Genomic DNA, 24993 nt, shown 5'->3' on the forward strand with positions numbered 1-24993 from the left:
TTTTGCTTTGATAGTAAACAGTGAAGAGGCATACAGGAAATGTGGGGATGACAAGCAACCAAGGTCTCTGGCCGGATTCAAACCGGCAGTGTTGCTGTTATGTGGTAGGCCTTTGTAGACCGCTAAGCCACCGTGATATCCCGTGTTTGTGATTTGAAACAATTTGGACAGATGCATCTGCATTCCTGTTGCCATGTTTTAACACAAAATCCTGTTTTGATGATGTATTTCTCTGCATGTGTCTGTATTTATGTGAACTTGACATGAATGCCTCAGGAGTTCAGTGGTACAGCACATGTAGTGCTTGTGATTGTATGTGCATGTTTTGAGACATTAACAGTGGGCAAATTGATTATTTTCCATTCTGCAAGTCGGAAACACATAAAAGTGATTATCCTTCATCCAACCATCACTCCTTTATTCTTTCTTGTTGGCAGCTTATCTTATCACAAACCTATCTGTGCGTAACATCATACATTGGATGTTTATGTTGGATGCATCTCAGTGTATGCATGCGCTAGTGTGTGTGTGTTTGCATTCCTCTACAGCTCACTGGTGGCTCAGATCTTATGCCTTCAGCTGTAGTTAGTCCAGATGTTTGGTGTCTACAGGAACATACTACTTTGGAAACTTTCCCACATGCTATCTGGTGTGGTTGACTCTGCAATGGCCCCAAACTTCAAAACAACCCAGCTCTAAAAATAGTCTCAAGCTCTTAATCATTCTGCAGACTTAATGTCTCTGATAGTTTGCTCACAGAGCTCAGCTTGGACACATGAAGTACTACCCCCTCTCAGGTCATGCTGTAAGAACCTGAATACATCTAATGGCATGACATCTTAGGCTGGATTCACAAGACACTAAGCATCTGATTTTTAACTCTTTGAGGCTCCCTGTCATGCTGTCTCACACCTGAAACGCATGACATAAGGAGCTGACTTATAAAACCCAACCAGGCTGAATACCATGACAGGAAGAAACCCCCTCAAGACTACTCTCTTCTGTGCAGTAATGTTTTATTTCAACTATACATGCCGTGTTAAAAAAATCAACAAAAAATATCATGAAACAAAGACCATCATTATTATTTACACATTCACAGTACAACTTTACAACATATCTACACGCTCAAATACTCTGGAGATCATATATACAGCTGGCTTTGCATCGCCATGTTGCACAGTATTTAAATCAAAATGACATGACAAAATCCGGTTCATCTGCACATCTGCACATACACTGAGCTCAGACTGAAATATAAAGGCTTCAATTTAGATTGCAACAGAAAGACCCAGTTCATATTGCAATGTACAAGGCAGTTGAGCAGTGTATGTTGACTGTATGTTTGTGATGTCAGTGTGCATGTGTCGAGTAGAAAAGAGAGCCCAAACACTGGTTAGATGACAGGCAGAAAGTCTTTACATACAATCATCACTTGTAAACAAAATGTGGCTTTGGGCTAAACAGGCAACTGACACTCGGATAGGATTGCAGATGTCACCCAAATAATGTACCCATTTCTGAGAGAAAGGATCCCTCAGTCGTCCCTACTGGCCGATAGAAACAATTCCTGCCACTGCAATCCTGGGGAATTGCAGATTCTGTGTGACCACCGCCCATGCCAACAGATGGCTTTCACATGAATACTGTTAATACATTGGATGTGGGCAGGATGTGCTGCGTTGAGTCGACTGCTCCACAGTACAAGGTCTAACCACCCTACATCCCACTGTCAAGAAAATACATTCACTGCATGGCACCTCTTATGTGGTGGATTAACTTCTTTTCAACACCGGCAGTAAAGGACAAAAATTGATTTATACCCCAAATTAATGTGTTTTGACTGTCCTTTTGTACAACTAGCATTCACAGATGGAATGTTTGTCAGACAATTTGTTTTCCACATATTTTCGGTTTGGATTAGGTAGTGATTTTACAACACATCCTGCTGATTTTCAAATGGCTTATATAAAAATTGTTTATATAGTATATGACAATAACATACAGAGGACCAATTGACATTGCCAATATTATATACTGTAGTAGTTCATTTTGTGAATAAGGCACACAATGCACAGATTCAGGTTCACTTGCCTAAAAATATTTATACTCCCTATTTATAATATTTAAGTATATACAGGATCTTGTCATTCCCAGCATGACTCATTTGGACACATTGGTAAATGTTGTGTTGATTGTACACTGGCCACTCGCAGGGAAGCTGCACAGGGAACATGGGCTGCAGAACCAGCATGGCAGATGACAGAGGTGTTACATCCACATATTGTTCTAGGGTCAGTTTAATATACCTTTTAATAGGATTAATGTAGGAGGAAAGTTCTAGTGTTCTTCTATTAAGGGACACACGAGTTTAACAGAACAGAGGTGCCCTGAAATGTTGAATTCATATACATGGGCTAAACCATTGGTGTTGCTTTAGTTTCATATGGTAAATTCCTTAAATAACACAGTAAAACATTATAAAGGCAAATCACTTTGTTCAAAATTCATTTATAGAATGAGATGAGAAATGTATGTTTTTTTTTCTTAATACCATTGCTACATAAAGAAAGAAGTCTCTTGAACCACCAGTATAATTCCTACAAAGGGGCAGTGGAGGTTAGGGGAGGTTTCGGTTCTGGAGAGAAACATGTTTTCCCATTTATCAGTTTTAACAGTGCGTTTGGTTGCTGAAAACTGTACTTCTTGGCCTCTGTCTGCAATATAACACACACACACTCACACTCACACACAAGCAGATGTGCGCACCCATATCAAGGGCTACCCAAGTCTGGTTGAGAAAAAAAATCAAAGACAAACACTTATGTCTAAAACCAATAGCAGCAAATGTACTATGTAAAATTTCCCAGTGTGTTACAGAGTCAATGTCCCAGTATACACCCAGCATGACCAACTTCAATTCAGCCTAACCTAATTACTAGAAACACTATAAAGTGACACAAAAATAAGGTTTAGGATCGGTTCAGGTGGGTTAAAACAAGAGCAGAAAGAGCTAATATTGTTGAAATGAGAGACAGTGACTTCTTAGACAGGTCATAAGGTGCATCCTCTGGCATGTGGCACCACTCTTAATAACCAAATGTGAAAGCCAATTATGTGTACTGCCTTTACAAAAATCTGCTTTCCAATCAACCAACACACACTCACACATTAATTTGCTCTTTTTCTTTGTTCGCTTGCTGCTTGATTCTGCTGTTTGTGGCCATATGTATCTTAAGCAACACGCACACAATGATTTTTGGGTATCCTCTCCCCTGCCCCCAGCCATCTTTTTAACAAAGGCATGGCTACCTCTCCTCTTTGTTCAGTTCACATTAGTGGGAAGACAGTGCTCAAGGGCAGTAACAAATGAGACCCGTTCTTCAAGTATTCCACTGTTTTTAACCTGGTACCACATGCACAGACGCCATAGCTGCCCCAGCTAGTGTCCTAAACCTCGTACTTAATATCTGAACGGGCAACACCAGAGCTCAGACACAATTGGGAGCAGCAGATTCACCACTGTCCACTGTTCATATCCTGTGGCTACCGTGACAAGGGAGCGAGATGGAGACATAGGGAGCGAAAAAGCCCCAAGGAGTATCTTTGGCCACATGTGTGATTTCCCTTTTTAGTGTGAGTGAATGTGCATATCATTTAAAGGGGGACCACACCTCAAGTCGATACACAAACACACAATAGGCCCTACCCCATCCATAGCCCCAACCCCAAGCCCCCAGGGCTCAAAGCTCTACAGTCAAGGCCAAGAGCTCACTCAGAAGTGTCCATGCTCTTTTAATAACTGTACTTATTGACCACTCGCATCTGTGGAGTCTGTGGTGAAAACCCGTTGGGTTTTGGGGGCACATCTGGCTTTAGCGATGGGGTCCGTTTAAGTCCCGTGCGAGGGAGTGAGCAATGCCCACTGTAGCTGCTCTGTCGGGATACAGAGGATGGGTGGGCTGAGTGCATTCCTGCCCCCATCACTCCGCCATGGGAGTCAAGTCTGGAGGGGGGTGTTGGGGGCATGTAACCCCCTCTGTTCATACTGTGTTGGCGAGACACAGACACCCCCATGGTTACCCCATTTGGTGAGGTGGATAAGGAGTGCCTGTGAGAGGCACTCCGGTGGAGTTGATAACCCCCTCTTTGCCTCTCCAGGGTGCCCCCCATGCTCAGGCTGCCTGTTGGTGTTGTTGGAGTGGTGGGCATGGGCACATCAACCCTCTTGGTGGGGCTGTGCCTCGGCAGTGAGGAGGAGGGAGAGTACAGGGAAGCCTCACGGCTGGGCACCCTAGGGGGTACTTCAGTCAGTTCCTCCATGGGCTCCAGTGTGAGCTGTGGCCTTGGACGGGGCCCTGATGCCTCTTGAAGAATGGCCTTGGGGTTGGCCACAGAGTCATTGAGGTGTTTTAAAAGGTCATTTAGGGTATTTCTAGCATCCACAGACCTCTTTTGGTCTTTCCTACCTCCCTTAGAATCTGGATTCTTCAGCTTTGTTTCAGAAGAATGTGGCAGTGTATCATCTCCATTGTCAAAGTTAGGATGGTCATGTGTGGCATTGGGCAGGACAACTGCACTAGGGATGTGGGAGTGTCCCAGCGCAAGGTGAGGTTGGTGGGAGTTGGAGTTAGGAGGAGCAGCAGCAGAAGAAAGGAACTGAGGACTCTTGGCCGATGAGTTGGACTCCTTGCGAGGCCCACTGACCTTCCCTTGAGCCCTTTCCCACTGGTTTTTGATGGGCTGCAGGCCTTTCTGTTGAAGCACAGGGGTGGACTCAGGTGTAGGCAGGGCAGCCAACTCAGGGGGCTGACAGCCATCCCGCAGGATCATAGTCTTGGTGTCACCATTAGGTGTATTCAGGTCTTTGCCGTTGCTCAGCAGATTGGTGTACAGCTTGGGAGAATCAATGTTGGTTTGGTACTCCTAAGAATAAAAAAATAAATGAGTAAGATTAGGTACTGTTTCACATCCTCTCCACAAAAGCCTTTGATGTAGCATTGGAGCTGTTTTTATGGCCGTACCTTTACAGGGCTGTCAAAGAGGCCGTTGAGCTTAACAAAGCTCCCAGTGGAGTCGGAGCAGGATGGTGCTGACTCTGCGTCCTTGCGGACATGTCTTGGCTTACGGAGGAATGAGTCTCGGTAGCAGAAAACAATCAGACCAGCCAGGAGAGCACCCATGAGAAAAGCAGCAAACACGCAGGTGATGAGGATGTTCATGTGGACCATCTGGTTGGTCTCACCTGCTTGGATATCCCACACACCTACAAAACATTGAGGCATTGGTTAACCCCTGGTGAAAAGTCAAAGTGCTCAGTGAAACATCCCTCCCCATTCTACAGCAAAATTGTGCAGGGTTCTGTGTGAACACAATAATGCATGAGTTTTTGCTTTTACACTTCCCCCCCATACAAGGTAGCCAGTAAACCACAACTAAATCCCATAAATATTGACACATTCCTATTCATCTAAACCCAGATGAAGAAATATGGTGAAAATTGGCAGAAGCTGTTAGGTACCCACATCCATTTCACCATCTATAAGTAGCAGTGCTATGTTAGTTGAGAAGGAAAGAGTGTTGCCTTGATCCACGTTCCACTTTTTGTCATGCATTTAACCGGTACCAAAGGGTTAAGAATGCGCTCTTATCTGAGATAGAAAGACTCAATCTTTTTGCATGTTTTCACAAGAGATCAACCAGCAGGAAGTTGTTCAAAGGAAAGAGAGGCAGTGCTTGCCTTCCAGGCATTGAGGTAGCTACTGCTCTACTTGAAGTTTGTTAGTAACCACAGACATTGAAAGAATTAGTCATCCACCATGCGTCCACAAAAGTGATGTGGCAGAGCAGGCCCAGTCAATGATCTACCAGCCAGGGTAAACTGTTACTAGAGCTAGAGTTAAAACATCTATACAGATGGCAGAGAGAGAAGCTAAATCCAAACAAAGGATTTTAAAGAAACAATATGAGAAAGATGAATGCAAGTTTTAATGATTAGAAAACTGGGAATAAATAATTCAAAAGAAAGAAAGAACATAAGTAAATAACAATTTAAAGAAAACAATGGTAACATGAAAATATATCTATAGATTATGTATGAAAATATATATTTGAAAAGAAAGACTAAATTAAAATCTGCCATGTTATTTAATAAAAATCCTAAATAGCTGCCATTGTGTGCACGTGTGTATTTGCATATGTGAGCCTATGTGTGAATTCACATTTGTGTGGCTTAGTGAGAGTTGCTGGCAGCTATCAGTTCAGGCTCAATGCAGCATGCTGGCTGCCTCCCTGTGGGCCTTACCCTCTTGGCCCCCTGGGATAGAGTCTAAAGAATGGGAGGTGGCTGGGTCATCCTGCAGCACAAAGCCTGAGCCGTAGAGCTCTGGACCAGGTCCAGAGCTGGGGCTCTGAGTGGGTATGAGTACTGGGGGGTGTATGGGCCCACTGGGGTGGACAGTGACTGGCGTTGATGAAAACTCCATGTCTGTGGTGACAAACAAATTGTTAACAAACTGTGCAGACGTGGCTCAAGCATACTGTTATCATCTCAGTTAGTAGGCATGGGCAATGGATAATTTTTAAAGTTAGTGTCTGAAAAATAGTGAATAAACCACAGATAACCTTTTGCAAAATGTTGTGTTTAAACATTCACAGATCAATGAAAATACATTTTTCTTTTCTTTTTAGACAATTTTGGAACAGAAAAAAGAGAGGATATTGAGGTTCAAAGAGGAGTTGGTACACAACAGTAAGGATGCCAAGGACTGGTGGTTGGGCATGCAAGAGGGAGGAGGATTCGGAACAGGAAGTGATGAGTGAAAAGGAGGAAGTGAATCTGTGCTGAGATGGAGCACCGTCTGGTGAATGTGTTGTTTGTGACGATGAAAATGAAGCAGGTGACATTGGCATTCAGGAGGTGCTTGGTAAGAAAAGATGAAACGTGGCAGTGGTGGAAAGACAGGGTTGGAGATGCTGAACTCAAGGAAAGAAACCATTTGAGTAAAAGATCAAACTAACCAGAGGTAGGGTCGCCAAATGATTTGTAATCTGGCGCTGATGTAGTGCCCAAAAACGCTAAAAGAATTAAAAGAACAAGAAATCAGTATAAGGGAATTCAGAAGTAAAAACTAAGAACTAAAATCCCTAAGAGACACTAAGAGTGCAGTTGGTTTAATAATAAAAGATACAAGCACTCCAGAGCAGTGTCCTTTTCTCACTAGAGTCACAAGAAGCCCTCTGGTTCTGATCAATACTGAGGTTCAGCCTGGGTCATGTTTAGTCGGTACAAATGAAGGGACAGAAGTTTTAAAGTAAAATCAGTAAAGGCACATTTTCTGCCATCAGATATCTTAAGACCTCTACCATTTGCACCAGCTGAACATGACCCTTAATTGTACATGTCCATGTTTCTGCCTCACAGGTGGCATAAGTTACAGGTGGCCATGTACTGTATGCAGATGTGTGTGTTAATACTGCACATAGACTTATGTAGGGGCAAGTTATTGGAGTGGTTACTGGTGTGAGTGTGCAGGCTCATGGTGTGTGTGAAGATGAGTTTCATTTGTGTATGTGTGTGTCGATGTATGTTTATCTGTGTGTGTGTGTGTGTGTGTGTGTGTGTGTGTGTGTGTGTGTGTGTGTGTGTGTGTGTGTTTTATAAATGTCTCAGGATAGATGGCATGGTGATGAGATCCGTACCGTGACAGTCACCCAGGTGGGCAGTATTTCCTAATTCAATGTCCTGCTCATATTCAGTCCTGAAAATAGATCAAGACAAGATAGATAAGATTAATCAAAGAGCTGCAAACATTCTTGTTATCTCATTCTCTCATCTGTAATATTAACACATTATATTTCAACTGAGGCTTGAACTCACAAGTCACCAGGCTGTATCCTCTCACAGGCTCCATGAGGCTTCCAGCCACAGTAAGGATCCCTTGATGCAATGCAGGACCTGATTGCCATACAAACACACACACACACACACACACACACACACACACACACACAAACAAACACATCATCAGACCACAGGGTTAAATGATTCTGCGAAGTGCACTATAATCATTTGTGACTGACTGAACATTAACCGCAAGGAATAAAGTGAAGCTGTTATCGTTCCTTTTATGACATTTACTGCAAAACAAAACAATAAACTCTCAAACCTATGACCGACCATACGAAGCACATTTTAACCCCCACGTGTGCATTAGCGCATCACTTACTTGTGGCAGGAAGAATGCCTTTCACAGCGACTCAGGGGAATACGGATGACACAGCTTGAAAAGGCGACATACAGGCTGTGTGCGTCTTTGTCCACGTGCAGCGAGAGGACACGCTTGTCATCCTCGTGGTTAGACAGGCACCTGGGAAGGGAAGCAAGAAACCCGATCAGAGGTCTATCAGATAAGTCTGTCTACTGTTTCAGTCTCAGTAGATTTAATCACTTGTTAGGTGGAGAAGACACATAAAGCTTTTTCTCACAATTTAACAGGAGTTTAACCTCTGACACACGTGCATGTTCACATCCACAAATAAACACACACATACAGTGCAAGAACAGAAAGCAGACAGACAGCTGACTCCTCGGCCAGAAGACAGAAGGGGAAGAGAAAAAGAGAACAGAAGCAGACAGAGAGAGGGTGAAAACTGTGTGCATCCCTACTTTGCCTTGTTGAAGACATCTATCTCCTCCAAAAGCAGGCTGTCATTCAGGGCCACGGAGGAGGTCTTGGCCAAAACCTTCAGGACAACCCCCGACTCAGCCCCGATAAACACCACTGTGTAGTTCTTGTGAGGTCCTGCTTCATTGTCCACAGCCAGCGCTGTCAGTCTGTACCTTCACACACAGCAGAGAGAGCATGTGTTACTCACAGTAGGGGTTATCCCTTTCAAAATAGGGGAGGCCATTTTGAATACATGAATCATTTCCAGTTGAGTTACTAAAGGTCAAATTTTATATTTTCACTTCATTGCATGTTCAATTAAGAGACATGTCAATATTGATCTCTCCACATGTGACACACTGTTAACTGGGTATTGGACCTCAATACAATATTACTGACCTTAATGTGAGAATTGAAAGTTTGTATCAAATCCTTGGTCAGACTCTTCGGTTAACTTTACTTGTTCTTTGAATATATTCTAATATCACTTGTTGATTTTACACTATTTTATTGAGGCATGTCCTTGGACAGCTGCTTGTGATAAGACAGCATTAAACACATGCAATTAGAGAAAATTAACATATTTGATTAAACATGTCAGAATCAGAATCAGATATACTTTAATAATCCCGTGGGGAAATTACTTAAATGTAATTTAAATGTATTAAAGGTATCAGTACTGTAACTGTGGCATTGCATTGGTCCATACCCATTCCTAATGTGCTTCTGCGTTTACCTGACGCGAGTCTTTGTGAACCAAGGCTCATCCCCAATAGAAGGCACAGCTGTGTCCATGAGGGGGTGGGACTTGATGAACTGCAGGGTATCGTCTGGGAACTCGATGGAGCTCTTAAAGGATGCAGCTGGACCATGACCTGCACAGCAACCGGGTCTAGAATGGAGGGTGCACACGCACATAGGGCAAAAGGTCAAAGATCAGCCTATATGATCACACACAAGGGAGTAATAATAGCGTGTATTGAAATTGATGAAAAGTGCAACAAGAGGATGGGGGTGAGGAGCAGGTGCTTATTAGGATCACAAAAAGGCCTCAGCTGGAAACATAAAATATACATATGCATGGTTATCCTCCATCAATGATTTACTGGGGTAATGAGGTGCTCTATGGACTTTGGGTTTTGGGCAGAGGGCAGGGCTACAAATGTACGTGCTGACTGTAAACAGGTTAAATATGCAACGCGTCTAATTATGCCAAATTAATTATTTAATCATCAGCAGATGGTGAATGTGTGTGCTGGGTCAAAGCTAATAACTTGGTCCCTTACTAATGAGAACAATTTGATTTCATTGGGTTTAACTTGGAGAAAGAAGGGTTAAGAAAAGGGGGAAAATGACAGGTGGAAAACACCTGCTGAGTCAAGTGCCACCTGCTCAAAGAAAAGCCATGTATGTTTAGGATCCATACCTAGGTTTGGGTAACTTCTCCTCTGGGAATGGAGTCCACACAGAGTCAGGAGTCTTCTGCTCTTTGAACCGACCCCAGAATACTTTCTCTATGTCGGCCATGGAGAAGGCACACACTGCTGAACCTGGGATACTGTGGAGAAAGAAATACACCAATGTAACAACCATGTTTGACTTCTAAATATCTTGTTATTGTCCAATGTTTAATTAACAACTAACAGCAGGCAACAGCTCACCTGTTCATCTGTGTGGTGAACACACCCACTACAGACGGAACTCCGTTGATATTGATGATGTCAGTGATCGACTGAAGCACATCGAAGTAGAAGAAGGACTCCCCTGGCACGGAGCAATTCAGCCTCGCCTTCACAAAAGACGTCCAGTGCTTCTCCAGCACCCGCTGTGACCCACCGACGTCATTCTTACAGATCCGGGCCACACGAGAATACACAACCTGCGGGGCGCAGGGGTTTAACAGAGGACACAGGCGGGTGGAAGAGGAAGCAGCTAAGTGAACGTCACTAAAAACACTTCAACATGCTGAATAATGCATCTCTCCATCCTGTAGCAACTCGCCACAGACGACTTAACAAACACACACTCTCATCTTTAACTTTGTGTTTGGAGGTTGTTCACCCTGACTGGTGCAAACATTTTTAAAAAAGGAATACAGCCTGATGCAGCTCCATGTGAATGTGTGTTTGATTGCACATATTAAGGCTTATAAATGAAGTGTGTGTGAAGCAGTTGGCTTTGTTAATAATTTACCAGGGCAAACCTCCATCAGAGGCCAGGTGTCACCCAAGCATTAGTAGGGTTGAAATATTTATTGGTTGGTGGCTGATGGAGGATGCTGGCTGATGGAGGATGCTGGCTTCCTGTGGCTTGGCCAGACCAGCTCAGGATGAGACGAGGCATGTTCAAAGCTGAAGTTGGCCTCAAACACCGAACATCCTAATGCCCTCTGCATGTGTGTGTGTGTCATAGGGAGAGGCAGACGCAGAGCGTGCAGTCTCCGGAAGAGACAAATCCTCTCACTGTGTAATGGTTTTACATTAGTAGAACATTCCCAGCAAACACTGGCTGTTGAAATTTTTCGTGTATTCTAATGCGATGTACTATCATCGCCTGAATGGGCCCCATTACCACTGGGGCTATTTGTAGCAGAAACACATGCACTGAGGGAGGTGTAAGCCTTTTTTTTTTTTGGATAAAGGCCTGCATACTGTATCTGTGTGGAATATGTAATGCATTATAAACGACAGGTGCACTGTCTTACCTTGCCCAGATTGCTGTGCTCCACTGCAATCTCTCGGTAGAAAAAGTACACATAATTCCCGTACTCTGCTGCGTGCAGGAAATGAGGTTCTGAGGAAGAGACAGAGGCAGAGAGTTGAAGTGTATTTCTGCACCGTCACCACCACTGTGCATGTTGAATATTTCAGGGATTTGTACAAGGCTGTATATGACTGGGGGTGACCTAGATTGCCTGGGAGAGAACAGGCCATATCCCCATGGAGCTTGGCAACACAGGAGAGCTCTCTATCACTCCAAAAACAGCCCTGACAGCCACGTACATGCATACACCATGCAAAGGCACCATGGGCATTTAGCTAGCTGGCAGGTAGACATGTATATCTCCAGGAAGGCAAGGGGAGAGAGAAATAAAGATCGAGAGTGATTAAGAGGCATTTGTGTACCTTTCAGCCATTTGGAGTCATATTTGATGGTCCTCAAAGCTGATCCATCACCCATACTACGATAGATGACAGAATCACTGGCCTGGAAGTCCGCTACAGTTGCAGAATACAGCTTCCCTTCTAAGAAAAACAAAGCAAAAAGGATTACAGTCACTAAAAACTAGGATACAGTGCTCTACAATGCTTTGTTGTTTCTCTTCGTTTATAAGGCTTAATTGGCTGAGCTGTTATCGCTGCAGGCACAGTTTTACTGTGGCAAAGACACAGAGGTGATAATGAGAGCATAAGTAGGAACACATTAGTTCTTCTTCAGGAAGACTAAGTATGTGTGTGGGCGGGTGTGTGTTTGACCCTTACCAGCAAAGAGGGCAACGTTGGTTTGCTTGGAGTCAAATGGGCATCGTGCCAGTCCATTGATCTCCTCGCCATCAAACTCTAGGTTATCCAGCTGAAGGGAACAATCACCCACACATTAAAAGGAGTTTCGTCAAGAGACACAGTGAAAGAGAACACACATAGAAACACTATAGACACACATAAATCAGTCAAACGGGTCTAGTCACATTTTGCAAGAATTTTTTTTAAACAAAGGGTATGTTACTCAAACTGCTTTAAGCACATTTACAAAATACCAGTCCAGATTTTGTGTTTGTGTATGAGTTTGTACACGTCTGAGCATGCAAACGTTGACTTATGGCCGGCCCTGGCACTGGATACTGACCCTGTAGTATCTGCACATGGGGTTGAAGCCATTGGTACCACAGATGAATACCAGGTCATCATTTCTGGGAACAAGCACTTTGATGAAGTTGTGGCACTCGTCCTGAAAACAGACAAACAACATGGAACGGCATTTTGAGAGGGGGCCAGCTATTCGGCTCACAGTCCCTGTCAATGTGGTGGGATATAGAACAAAAGGTGCAAGGTGAACGATTTTTAATACGTACTCTGTGTTTTCCTTTGACGGCACACATCTCTCTGTCAGCTTGGCCTGATCGCCATGTAAGCTTCTGCAAAATCCAACATGGAGCATTAGACACATGCACGGCACACTAAATACACACATACACTCATACACACTGACTCATGCACGCGCACACACAGTCCTCCCTTTTCCACTCTCTCATTTTACAGCCTGTCCAGTTTGTGATGAATGGCTCTGTATTTTCTATGGAGCCCTTTTAGTGTTTGTGGATTGAGAGAGCAGCTTGTGGCGAGAATCTTACCCGGTAAGGAATGATCTCATTCCTGTAGGATTCTCTCAGACTGACTAGGTACACCTGATCTCTGTGGACAGAAGACAACAAAACACACAGCTCAGTGACATAGCACAACCAGGAATACGTTTCTATAAAATATAGGGCTCATCATTTTAAATGTTTCTGTTTTAAAAATAAAAATCCAGTAGCTTTATCATTTATCTTATATTTTTATATTAATAAAAGGGTAAAATTGAGTTTTTTAAGAATTCGGGTTAATTTAAAAATAATTTTAACACATCCACATTTACATTCTTAGAGGGACTCTGGTGCATAATCAGCAGCTCATTTGCATGGTTTCCCCAACTGTTAAATTTATTTGCCATTATGAGAATATTTCTTGAACTGTACTTGTTATTAGAAGACCTCATTTATTGCAAACTATGATTTCAGTCTCTTCTTGCACACAACTTTTTGGTTCATGGAAAATACAATTGGAGGGAAATGGGTTTAAACCAATCTTCTCCTTTTTTGAGTATTTTTCTGTCAAACCCTGTATAAACTGAAAATGATAAGACTGAAATATAGTTCATTCAAATTTCTGTATTATGTGAACAACAAACAGGGTGTTGTAGAGTAAATGCATAGTGAATTCTGCTTTATGCATCTGGCTGCTACATGAAACCCTGAGTATCCTCTCTGCTGTACCATTTTACTTGACAACCACTTATTGTTTTGATTATATGCCGGTTATTAAAAAAATTTAATAAAACTGGTGGGGATCAACTTTATTAGCCCATGGAGAATAACATTTTGCTTCACTTTTAGTAAAAACATGTGAATACCCCAAACTGACAACAGGAGGATCCACCTGCCAACAGTGATACATGTGGTGGTGATTACAGGGGCTCCAGAGGTGGGAGTTTTATACTGTAGATGTCGGGGTGATTTCGTGCTACAATATTAGTGCTGGCGGTCAGATTAATCCCAGTGCCCATAAATACCAAAAAGACATGTAAAGATGCCAAGAAATCCCTGACAGAGCGTCAGGCCACATGATAGACGCCTCTCTTGGATCAATACTGGCCATATACATCAGATGCAGGCCTAGAAGCCAAAGATCCAATAACACTAAGAGCTTTTTTTCCCCCCTTACGCCACTGTTTACCTGCCAAGGAGTGACCGAGTATATTGGTGTGGGGGATGTGTGAAAGAGAAAGAGAGAGGGAGATAGAGATGGTGTGTGAGTGTGAGAGTCTACCTGCCAGCGATGAACAGAGTGTCCTGTATCTTGGTCATCAGCTGAAAGTCAAGGCGATGCTGTGACTCGTTGCCAGAGGGCCTGCCTCTGAACACAGGGTACCTCCGTGAAACTGTGAAGACATAACACACGCACACATACTATTAATGGGGAAAGTAGACACGGATAAACCACACTCACTTCTTGCTACATTTAATTTGACTGCACTGATTAGAAATAAATATGCTGTGTGTGTGCTTTATACAAATCCTGCAATTAAGGTAATGGTACAGTACAAATACATACTGTATATTCTGTATAATTATATCTGTGTGTCATTGTGTAGTGTTTGTGCTTTAGATAATGGCTGCCTATGTCAGCACATCTCTGTTCCTCCAGTACATCACAGAGATGAAAATGAAATCCACTTAATGCTACAGCTGACCATACAGCAGATTGATTTTATTACTATGGGTATGGCATGCTAGTGTGTGAACTGCTGACACGACTAGAAGAAAGGCTGCCGGTATTTCTCTTTATTCCATGTATGATTGGACTGAGTAATAAGTGTATATTAAAGCTGTTGACTTTTTCAGTCACGTTGCAGTAATTGTAATCTCTAACCCCCGTCTGCTGAGTTCATTTGCGTGCGTGTACTCACAGTGTGCATCAACAACATCGAGGGGTACGGTGTCCTCTGGGAAGCTGACTGCGAGGAGAGTGCGTGAGGCTGTCAGCAGCAGCAGCAGCAGCTCACTGAGCAGAAGCACAGCTCTCTGGCCCATGGCTGCTCACAGACGACACTTCCTGTTTCACACTAGTGGAGATGTTACCTGGAAACACACAAAAAGCATGCGTTTGTTGCTCAACATGTAATATGTTTAACCTACTACTGCAAACTGTAGTCAAATCCCACCCCTACCGTACTCTCAAAACAGCTGAGATGTTTTTATGTTTTGGTCGATACCCACAATGTAAGTAAAACACAAACATAAGGCACACATAATGCCCTCTCTGGCTTATTGACGACTGAGCTCTCAGTAGCAGTGCTTGGCATTTCCCCTCTACCTCTCTCTGCATCTGCTGTCTAAGGGAAGGTCAGCCAACTGACTGGTGGGGTGTCTCGGTGTGTGTTGGATGCAGCGGAAGTCCACTCTGTTAGAAACGTGGCGGGCCTGCTGTCTCTGTACATCTGTGCTCTGATTGGTTTGTCCTGGGCCAGACTCAACACTAATCAGCACATTGCAACTTTATCACCATAACTAGTGTAGCCTCTGCTCTGACCTTAGCTGACTTTTATTAGCGCTCTGTTGGCTCTTATTGCTCTAGCCCTTCCTTAGGGCTGATGCGCTTTATTGCAGTGCAGTGATTCACTCATCTTTGTGTTATGAGAATCGACTCATGTACAATTGTTTTGACATTGTGGTAATTTTTGTGTACAATAGTTTGTACAGCATCTGATTGTAGACATGATATACCAGAAACTACACTGGTAATAATTTATTGTGGGAGTGGCAGGGGTTTAGTGTGCATGTTAGTGCGTGGAGGAGTGCTTTAGAGACAGACTGTGTCTGTGCATATTAATGATCGGTGTACATTCAAATATTTATAAGGCAAACAAATTATTCATGCAGGCAAAGCCTGAACGGATATAAACAATTTACCGGGAGACGTCACACAGGCAGAGGGATGGATTAGCTGGGAGCACACTGGGATAGACACACACACCAACACACACACACACGGTTGCACATACATAATCACGCTTTCAAATGGTGTAATGCAAAGACTGACGTATGTGCGCACACACAAACACACACACAGACACACGCACAGTATTGACTCATTTTTCAATTAGCCCCAAAGCACACCTGCTCCAGTGCTGTCTGTGGGCCCCGCCTGCCAAGCCATTAGTGCTCTGATTGATCCACACAGGAAGCATGGCTGATCAGCAGCCAGCAAAGGAAATCTATGGACTTCACCATATCACTGTAGCCATGTGAGAACTTTGTAACTCACAGCCTGGTGACTTTTAGAAGAACCTTTGGCTTTTTAAATCTTTTAAAACACTAAATTAACTATAATGAACATGGTTATCAAGTAAATAAACTATAACACGCCACGTCGTCAAGTTATAAAATTAGACAGCATGAGGCGTTGACAGCACCAATATATAACAGCCTATTGGCCTTTGATCAGAGCATGTGGATTACATAACACACAAATTGGTTGCCTTGCTTTAAAGCTTACATGTTGATATAAAGGGCACAGTGTGTTTTTCCAGGCACTAATAATCAGATTTTGGTCTGAACAGTTACTATATGATTATTTTTGTCACTAAAAAGAAAAGAAGTGGTGGAGATTGAATGCCAGCGTGTTTTAGTCATTAACAGTGTGTAATCATGGCTATTCGATACTCTGTGGGATACTGAGGCCTTTTAAAAGAGCAATGTCATCATGACTGAGTAATGCAAGGGCTGGACAAGACAACGCTACATCTCAATTAGTCCACTTAATAGTTAAATTGTCCAAAATGTAGCTTTCTCTTCCTATAACTACATACATCAATGATGCCGGACAGTCACTTTAATCTAAATACAAATGAATCTCTGGACTCAAACGATCCACAGATCTATGCACACAGGCTTACGGATATATACAAAAGAACGACTGTCAGCAACTTAATCTAAACAAGAAGTGATGATACTGCTCAGCAAAGAGAGATAGCGCTGTTCCTTAAAAACATTGCAGCTATTTTTTACTACCTGTTTCAGAGGCGATGTATTAAAACCCAAGCAATAAATTGCTGAGTTTCTAGGAGAAACCTGGGACAGGAATAGATACCAAACACACAACAACAAAAAAAAAAGAGGAGCTATGAAAGGTAAATAAGCCAGGCTCCACGTTTCAGTTCTATAGTGCTATCATACAGGCTGCAGGTTGTGCTCCAATAGCCCAAACTTGGCTGTCTGCACAGGTTAATCATTTCCTCGGCTGTTAGAATTTAGAGTTCTGCTCTATATCGCTTCTTCGTAAGCATGCACATACTTTCTTCCTGCCATTCTCTCTCACTAAACAATTCAGGAGAAAACACTCCAACCAGAGGCAGAAACTCAGCTCCGATCTCCCATGATTCCTTGCATGGTAATAGCCGTACTGCGGAGGCGAAGGCTTTCCTCAGAAACTTTAATGTAAAACAGAAACAGAAGACATCCAGAGGTCAGCGATCTAAAATTACTTCTCAATCTCTAGTGAGCCCAGCATGTTTTCTATTGACCATTTCTTTGCACTCTCTGGTTCCTGCCCTCCAGTGTGTGTGTGTGTGTGTGTGTGTGTGTGTGTGTGTGTGTGTAGTTGTGTGCATGCACATATAGGCCTCAACAAGCCTAGAGACGCTGGGCTTGTCACGCAACTCAGTGCCATTCAGCCTTGCCTCACTCTACCTCTGTTATTACAGGCTTTTCAATGTCCTACAACCACGCACTTTCCCTGCTGATGTTATTGGCTCAGGCCCATGGTGTTAAACACAAGCAGGGGGAAGGGGTCTGCTGGACTGCTATTTCTACTGGTTGTGGGTGGGGGGGTCTGTAGCCCAGTTCTGGTAGTTACAGAAAAAGATTTAGTGTTCCAAGCTTAAAATGACAGATTAACACATATTCCCCCTTTAGCTGTGCTTTCGCTGGCATATGTCAGCCGATAACCTCGTCAACTGCAACGCTGGATGGATGTGTTTTTGCATGGAAGTCCTACTGGGATGGAATTGGGGCTAATAAAAGGATAGCAAACAACAGTAGTGCGTGAGGTTTCGAAAGTTGTGAGTGAATGCAATGGCTGGATGTAATCCCAGTAGAACAATGGCTGCTGCTGCTAGAGGCTGCTTGTCTTGTCATCTTGCACCATACTGAGCTGTAAACCAAACAGCACAGGAAATCAGATAGCCCAGGAGTTTAGTTTCAGGCATTTCACACCGCACACTTAGCGTATGTATGTCTAAATGTGTGTTAAGCATGCGTGACAGTCCAAAACTGGATACGTCCTATAACACGGTTGTCTCAGCTCTCAACTGTGGCTCTGAGAAAGTAATCAAGATGCAGCCACACAGGAAAGCAGAGTCAGCCAGATGATTAGAGCAGTCACACAGGCCCAGAAATGATTACTACTACTTTTCCCACTTCAGTAATAACCACTACCCCTAATCGCGTGCTGTTTACCCAAGGATCACTTCTGAGGGGCTTGGTTGGACTTGTTGCTTCAGAGATTTGGCAGAAGGAGAGGGCTGTGCCACCCTAAACCATGCTTCCCTCCCTTTCTTCTCTACCTTGGCGAGAGGAGGAGTGAAACAGGAGAAAGGCTGTTCTCAGCAGTAGTTCTACTATAGTGGAGCACAAAGGGGCTGAGCTGCAGGTGTGACCAAGAAACAAAAGGGGCTTTGGGCAAGTCAACACAATAGAGCCCCACCCCCGGTCAGTGGATCCAGGTTTAGGAGAGCTGTTCTGGGGGCTCCTAAAAAGGGGTTCTGAGGGAACAAAGCAAACTACATAAACATCTTGACTCCAAATGCTGCACACAGGGTCAAACTTTTAACACTCAACCAATTTAGCATTGAACAGTCTGATTTCCGAGCAGCAGTTTGGGGCAACCATAAGGCTGTATGGTTTAATGGCGGTTGTTCCGGGGTTATGGCCGGCTGTAGAGGAGGTTAACGGTGATCGTTCTGGTCGCTGAGTTCTGACCCCGTGACCAGTGAGGCACATCAGCCAGCTGTGCTGTCAAAGGAACCCACGGCTGGTTCTGATGTTTGACCTGGCCTTAGTGCAGTGCTCCTGCCAATATATCAAGTTTGTAGTTTCAGTAACTGAGCTGGGGTTCTCCTGTCTCTCTGACACAGCTCAGACACTCATCATCTGGTTTATGTTTATAAACAAATTTGTTTATCTATTTGTCTTTATTTCTGTAAAGGGACTGCACTGGTTTGAGCATAGCACCCTTAAATGTACTAAAATTAAATCTTAGTGGATACTTTTTTTCTTTTTAAATTGAATTTTTTCCCCATTTATTTAGCAGAGCATGTTGGTCCATTATGTCAAGTTTAGAACAACCCTTTGATCATGTTTGTCCATCTCCTTCTGCTCCTTTCTTCATTTAGCCATTTTTTTCTTAAATAATGAGACATGATAGAACAATTCCTAAAACTACTCTAACCTAATCACACTTCCATGCCTGCTTGTGACAGGGAAGCATTCTGATTTTCTCCCTTTATTCTTCTTCTGTCGCTCTTCCTTCATTTGCTGGTCATTTTTCAAGTTTTGCGTGGGGATCTTCCGCTCCTCTTTTGCACACACAATCCATGCAGCAGCCCGGGCTCTAATGCTGGCATTGTGCGGACTGGGGCGTAAAGGCATTCAAGTTTTATCCGTGGTAAATCTTTTCAGACCCCTTTAGCCCACATGTAGGACTCATACAAAAGACAACAAAGACGCGGGGGACAGCGGTGGAGTGACAACAGTGATGGGGCTGCGTTTAACTGCCTCCACAGCACCTAATATAATGCATGCACGGGGCTGGGCTCTCGCGCTGCTCTGCCTCCAAAAAGGTTACGAGCGCTTCTCCAATTTATTATCCAATATAAGAATACCGTAATGAAATTGGGAATACATGAAATCGATTAATGGCACCAGAGAGTGAGCAGTCAACAATCTTTAAGTCACACTGCGCGTCCTGCTCGCCTTGTATTGTTTAACACAGTGTTTGCCAGCATTGTCCGTCCAATCATGTGCAGGTTGCCTTCAATCCAAGTTTGATTTTTGTGAATTCGAAATGTCAGAAAACACTTAAATCCACGCCTTAAACCATTTAAGACAACTCTGGACACTACACAATGGAATATATTTGCTATTGTGGCTGGAACTGTAGCAAATGAAGGACACTTCTCTGCATGAAAGCTCTGTTAAAACCAACAGTAGCTGGCGTGGCTCTGATTTTTGCTGTTGGTCAGTCTTAATCTATGTGTAAGTCTCTGTTTTAAAAATTTATATTTTACTTTGAATCTAGTACTTGATTCTCTTGTATAGATTCTGTTCACAAAGTAGCTCCCCGGATAGAAAAGAAGCCAATAGTACTATGTCCTTAATTAAATCTAAGGTCCGTTTTAATAATACAACACAGCGATCTTAAAAATAGGAAAAATACACTTTATCAATAATTAAAAATCCCGGTGGACACCTACCTTGAGAATCCGAATTCACGCAATTGGGCAATCCGACTGAATATCATGTTCCTTAGGTAATCCATTTAAGAGAAAACACCCAGTATGTAATATTCCTGTCATTTTTTAAGCTCCATCCGGACGCCACTTCTCTTTTTTTTTTATCCAGTTGCGCTGAGATTTCAGCTCCGCTCGCCACATATGAGCATTTTGACTGCCTGCTCTGTCTCCGTCCCCGGGCCCCTGAGCTCTGATGACTGATCTTCAAAGCTCTGCCACGACCACACAGCCCCCTCCCTCATACAGCAATACACCAGCCCCTTCCACTACTATTAACTTTAGAAACCAGAGGGAAAAGACATAAACAGTAACGACGCGCTATCCTTACTACGCCGCGCTCTGACTTAATATTCAATCTTTGATTTAATGCTTTAATTTAATTTAAAATAACAGAGTGGACTGGCGGGGAGGATGATATGGCACATACCCACCAGAATTTAAAAAATAATACAATAACGTACACTAAACTCTTTTCTGTGCTTGTTTATCCCAACAGACAATGCGCTCAAATAACTTTGGATTCATCCTTTGGATACATGGTTCAATGGTGCGGCTGCAGAACTCACTATAATAAAGATTTCTGACAGCTACAATAGGAGGGTAAACTGTCTCACAAAGAAAGAGGTGAGTAAACAGTTTAGATCTGATTTAGCCTCTGTTACACCGCTTTACGAGCGCTGGAAAGACGCTTCCGAGCAGGACGGGCGGATAAATGCTGCCAGCGGTAAAATGAATGAATGGTCAGTATATTGGATTGAAGCATAAGTAAAAATAGTCCGGACCTGAACTATTTCTGTCCTGTAACCATCAGTTTTTGCAGAGCAGCATAGCGACGTGGTCAGAAGAAATATTTTGTATCCCAGCAAAGACTTCTCCTCTCTAGTTTTCCCTTTGACTTTCACTGCGTAATGCGGCGCAACAAAGTATATCCACGTAGCGGCAAGGAACTCACCTCATCTGAATTACTTGTTTTATATCCTTTTGTGTTGCTGTAATCCCCCAAAAAATATTGTGCGCGTCGTAGTGAATCAACTTCTCCTGGCTGGGAGAAAAACAAACTAATGCACGGCAAATGGTGTAATTCGACCCGTGCTAAGTCAATCCATCCAGAGAGAGAGATCCACAGCCTACCAATAAGCAGCGCTCTTGCTCCAGTCCCTCCCCCCACCATCCGTCTCTCCTCGGTTGGTTTGGGCTTCTCTGCCTTGCTCTGGCTTCCTTCCTTTCTTTCCTAGAGCTCGGAGAGAAAGAAAAAAGCGACCCCCTCCCTCCCAGTTCTCCTCCTGTGTGACCCCGTATTGCCCCCCCCCTTCTGTTAAACCCCATCCCCCAACTCCAAGTCAGCAGGAGCGCCTAGTTAAAATAATTTCAGCTGAGTAAAACACTGCTTTAGAAATGTTTGGATTTAAGAGAGAGAGAGATGTTAGGGGAAGAAATCTTCTACATCTACTGGGATTGTGCAGCTGATTTCTATTAGAAGTTCAGAAATGATTAATGACAACAATACAAATGTGCAGAGAAAAGCTTTTACATTTATGTCGAATAACTCTGCAAACTCATCCATATTACACATATTCTACCAAACATTTTTTTGTTGTAGTATGATTTTTAATATGGAAATACCACACAGTTTTCAGGTAAAGCAAATAACAGCAAACATTATTTTATGCTGTAAACACAATAAATCTTGGTCCTGGTTTTGTTTGAAGTAGATCTATAGATAGGCATTAGGCATTCTACGTGTGTGTGTAAACATCAGCGTGAGGACGTGTTCCCGTATGCATGCGAAGATGAAGTCGTCATTGAATGTGTCAGGTCATTCCAGTCAGGTCTGCAAGGCCTGACAATGAAGGCCCATTTGCACCCCATTACAGAAGCAGGTTAGCAGATGTGTGAGAATCTCTCCCACATGAACATCCTCACCCACTCACACACACACACACACACACACACACTACTGACAGCCTCCATTATGAGCTGAGAAAGTGGGATCTGCATCTCAATACTTGCACAGGAAACACTAGTTTGCACTGCTGATCTGCCTGATCCCGGTTTGGCACTTCTTGCATGTCTTTGTCCCTGCTTGTCCCTCACTTGTCCTCTTCCTCTTTTTTTTGAGGTTCCACTTCGCTATATCCAGTCTCTTCATTTGACAGAACCTCTCTTTTTCCTCAGCCCCCCTATAGTTCTAAAATTTTCTCCAATCTCACCGGGGTTGTCTCAGCTGATAGAGTTTAGTTTGTCATTTATGTGACTTTCATTCCCTTTCTTCTGGCCTCTCATGCTTCAATCTTGCCAGTCAATGTTTCTGTCAGTCCTGTGTTACTTCTGTGTGATGTCCCTGTATCCCGTGGGGACTGAATCAGCACGAGCATCTATTACGTTGGGAGAGGGGGAGGATGGATAGATCAATGTGTCGAAGGTTTGCGCAGACGCAGGTACTGAGTGTCAGGATGGGTGAATACATGTATGGATCTGTGGGTGTCTGGTGATTGGTGGGTGTATTGATTGGTCTTTTTTCCAGTGAATTGACAGTTTTATCATGGGTGTAATGGCAATGTGACACCATTTCAGTAGACTTTAATGGGTTTTGGTTTACTATTGTTGGCTTTGACAATTCTGAATCTGCTTGTAGTGTATTTTTTTTGCAACCAACATCAATCGTGACTAACCCAATGATAGTTAAAGGATAATTGATGAGGAAGACAGCTTCCTAAAGACAATCAAAACTATTCAATTTTCTGATGTAATGATGATTATTAAACAGACATACAGAGATAGTGAAGATGTAAAAACCAGAGGACAGAGTTAAACTTGATGAGGTTCAGGCAGCATTTTGATTACCCTGAGAAACATTTGCTTTTTCTCTTTCTTTTATTAAAATTTCTAATTCAAAACATAATTTTATTTTGGGACAAATCACATAATTAAGTAATAGGATGATAAATAGAGATATATTTATGGCAGTAAAAGAAGCAGGCAGATGGGTGAATGACAAAAGTCTTTCAGACTGATAGTATGTTTGGATTGATAGCAAGGATGGACAGATGAATGTATTGATGTTGGGAGATGTAGAGACGGATGGTGGGAGAGTAGAGTGATATGGGTTGGGGGTTGACAGAGGACAGAAGGCCTGTGCTACTCCAAAAGCCTGATATGCTCCCTTGGGGACCCCGCAGTGTGTAGGTCAACCCCAGGGGGTGTGTGAGGGTGGGCCTCGAGGTGCATAGAAGAATGTAAGGGCTTGGCCTTAGGTTGGTCCTACCAGAAAGTGCACTGCCTTCCACTCCCTTATTTACTGCCTGTAATGCCAGTACAGATGGTCATGTGTCAAGGCTGTAGATCCCCTCCAGACCACATATAAAGACATATATACAAATAGTCTACTTGGAACAAACTTGTGTGTCTGATATGTTTAGTCTAATTTCCACATTAAAATTCTTAAAATGGCATCTACTCCTGCTACCTCATAAAAAAATAATAAATAAATAAAAATCCAGAATTGTTGCCTGGATAGCTCAGCTGGTGCCGAATGTACCAAGTCTGACCAGTGGTCCAGTGTTCAGATGAGATGACATTAACTGCAGCAGTGGTGTGCTAACAAGCAGAAAAGGTTGTGTGCTTTGTGGCTTGGCACTGAGTGTTCTATCAGATGGCTGCCTCTCAGGGAGGGTGCAGTCTGGACTGAACCTCCATGGTGACCTCTGATTGATTAAGAGGCCATATCTGTCACTTGGCTGGCCTGGGGCACCATTTGTCACCTGACTGTGCAGTCCTGTTGAGAAGCTTTGTGTCCTCCAATCTACATTCAGACCTTTTCTCTAAATCCCCAACTCAGCTGTATCCACTAGGGCCACCCATGACAAAAATCTGTTCACTCACTGGTGCTCAGCCTTTTGGATTAGAGTAGATACCAAATGGCATGTTAAAACATAACATGATATACTACAGTTTTTTTTGTCAAGGAATCAGAGTGTATATGCTATATCACTGGATTAGTATCACTGTTTTGACTGATGTAGAGATTACCAAAAAGAACAAATATCAAATGTATTTTTTTCCTGCTGTGGTAGCATGTGATTGCATACGTTAGCCAGGCTACTTTGTGTTGTGAATTACAGGTAATTACAGGTTTGCCATCACCACAATTGAAGCAATAAAAAAGAGACAGCTAAGACTAGCCAGACCCCCTCCTTTGTATAATTATAATGTAGGACTGACACAGCACTGAGTGTGCAGGAGCTGCTTGTGACTTAGCAGGTGTTGATATAATATGAATGAAAAGTAGTGTTCAGTGGCAATCAGTGCTAAGGTTAGATATCAAGGCTAACTAGCCTCCACTTTCCGTGTGAAAGCTAACACGATGGGTTCCAAATATTTAATGTTGTAAAGGGACAGGTGTCTTACATTGCTAATGGTACATACGTACTATGATGTGCTCCAGTCAGTAGAAGCACAGTACTAGCAACTCTGGCAACTCAGGGGTCAGTCACCT

General features: G+C 43.1%; 1 protein-coding gene and 1 long non-coding RNA gene across 7 annotated transcripts in view; one reads left to right on the top strand and one right to left on the bottom strand.

The window, feature by feature from the left end:
* The window catches only part of LOC127352100 (uncharacterized), a 152880-nt gene that overhangs the window by 22361 nt on the left and 105526 nt on the right, over positions 1-24993 (top strand). The window contains exon 1 of one of the 2 annotated variants that reach the window (XR_007881037.1): positions 21005-21122. The exons of the other annotated variant lie outside the window; for it this stretch is intronic. This is a non-coding gene — a long non-coding RNA (uncharacterized LOC127352100). Of the gene's footprint in view, positions 1-21004; positions 21123-24993 lie in introns of those variants that run through there. 2 annotated transcript variants of the gene reach the window in all.
* Positions 1000-21667, bottom strand: sema6dl (sema domain, transmembrane domain (TM), and cytoplasmic domain, (semaphorin) 6D, like). 5 transcript variants are annotated; one of them, XM_051380230.1, is made up of 20 exons: positions 21451-21667; positions 14895-15066; positions 14255-14366; positions 13021-13081; positions 12742-12804; positions 12516-12617; positions 12152-12242; positions 11795-11914; positions 11374-11462; positions 10331-10548; positions 10096-10227; positions 9406-9561; positions 8669-8842; positions 8229-8369; positions 7880-7957; positions 7702-7760; positions 7021-7077; positions 6305-6487; positions 5025-5266; positions 1000-4926 (listed from the first exon to the last, which is right to left on the bottom strand). In XM_051380230.1, the coding sequence occupies exons 2-20, from the start codon at positions 15016-15018 to the stop codon at positions 3796-3798; spliced, it is 3333 nt and encodes a 1110-aa protein (XP_051236190.1). In that variant the 5' UTR covers positions 15019-15066; positions 21451-21667; the 3' UTR covers positions 1000-3795. The 5 variants fall into 5 exon arrangements, with proteins under 5 accessions (XP_051236190.1, XP_051236192.1, XP_051236193.1 ...); XM_051380232.1 differs by lacking the exon at positions 21451-21667 and adding an exon at positions 20460-20757; XM_051380233.1 differs by lacking the exon at positions 7021-7077.

This window comes from Dicentrarchus labrax, unplaced genomic scaffold (genome assembly GCF_905237075.1).
Source record: "Dicentrarchus labrax unplaced genomic scaffold, dlabrax2021, whole genome shotgun sequence".
NCBI lineage: Eukaryota > Metazoa > Chordata > Actinopteri > Moronidae > Dicentrarchus > Dicentrarchus labrax.

Coding starts and splice junctions, on each gene's coding strand:
- sema6dl (XM_051380230.1), bottom strand. CDS start 15,018: ATGGGCCAGAGAGCTGTGCTTCTGCTCAGTGAGCTGCTGCTGCTGCTG. Junction 10,228..10,330: donor TTCACCACACAGATGAACAG/GTGAGCTGTTGC, acceptor CTTTCTCCACAG/TATCCCAGGTTCAGCAGTGT. Junction 8,843..9,405: donor TTCACAAAGACTCGCGTCAG/GTAAACGCAGAA, acceptor CTGTGTGTGAAG/GTACAGACTGACAGCGCTGG.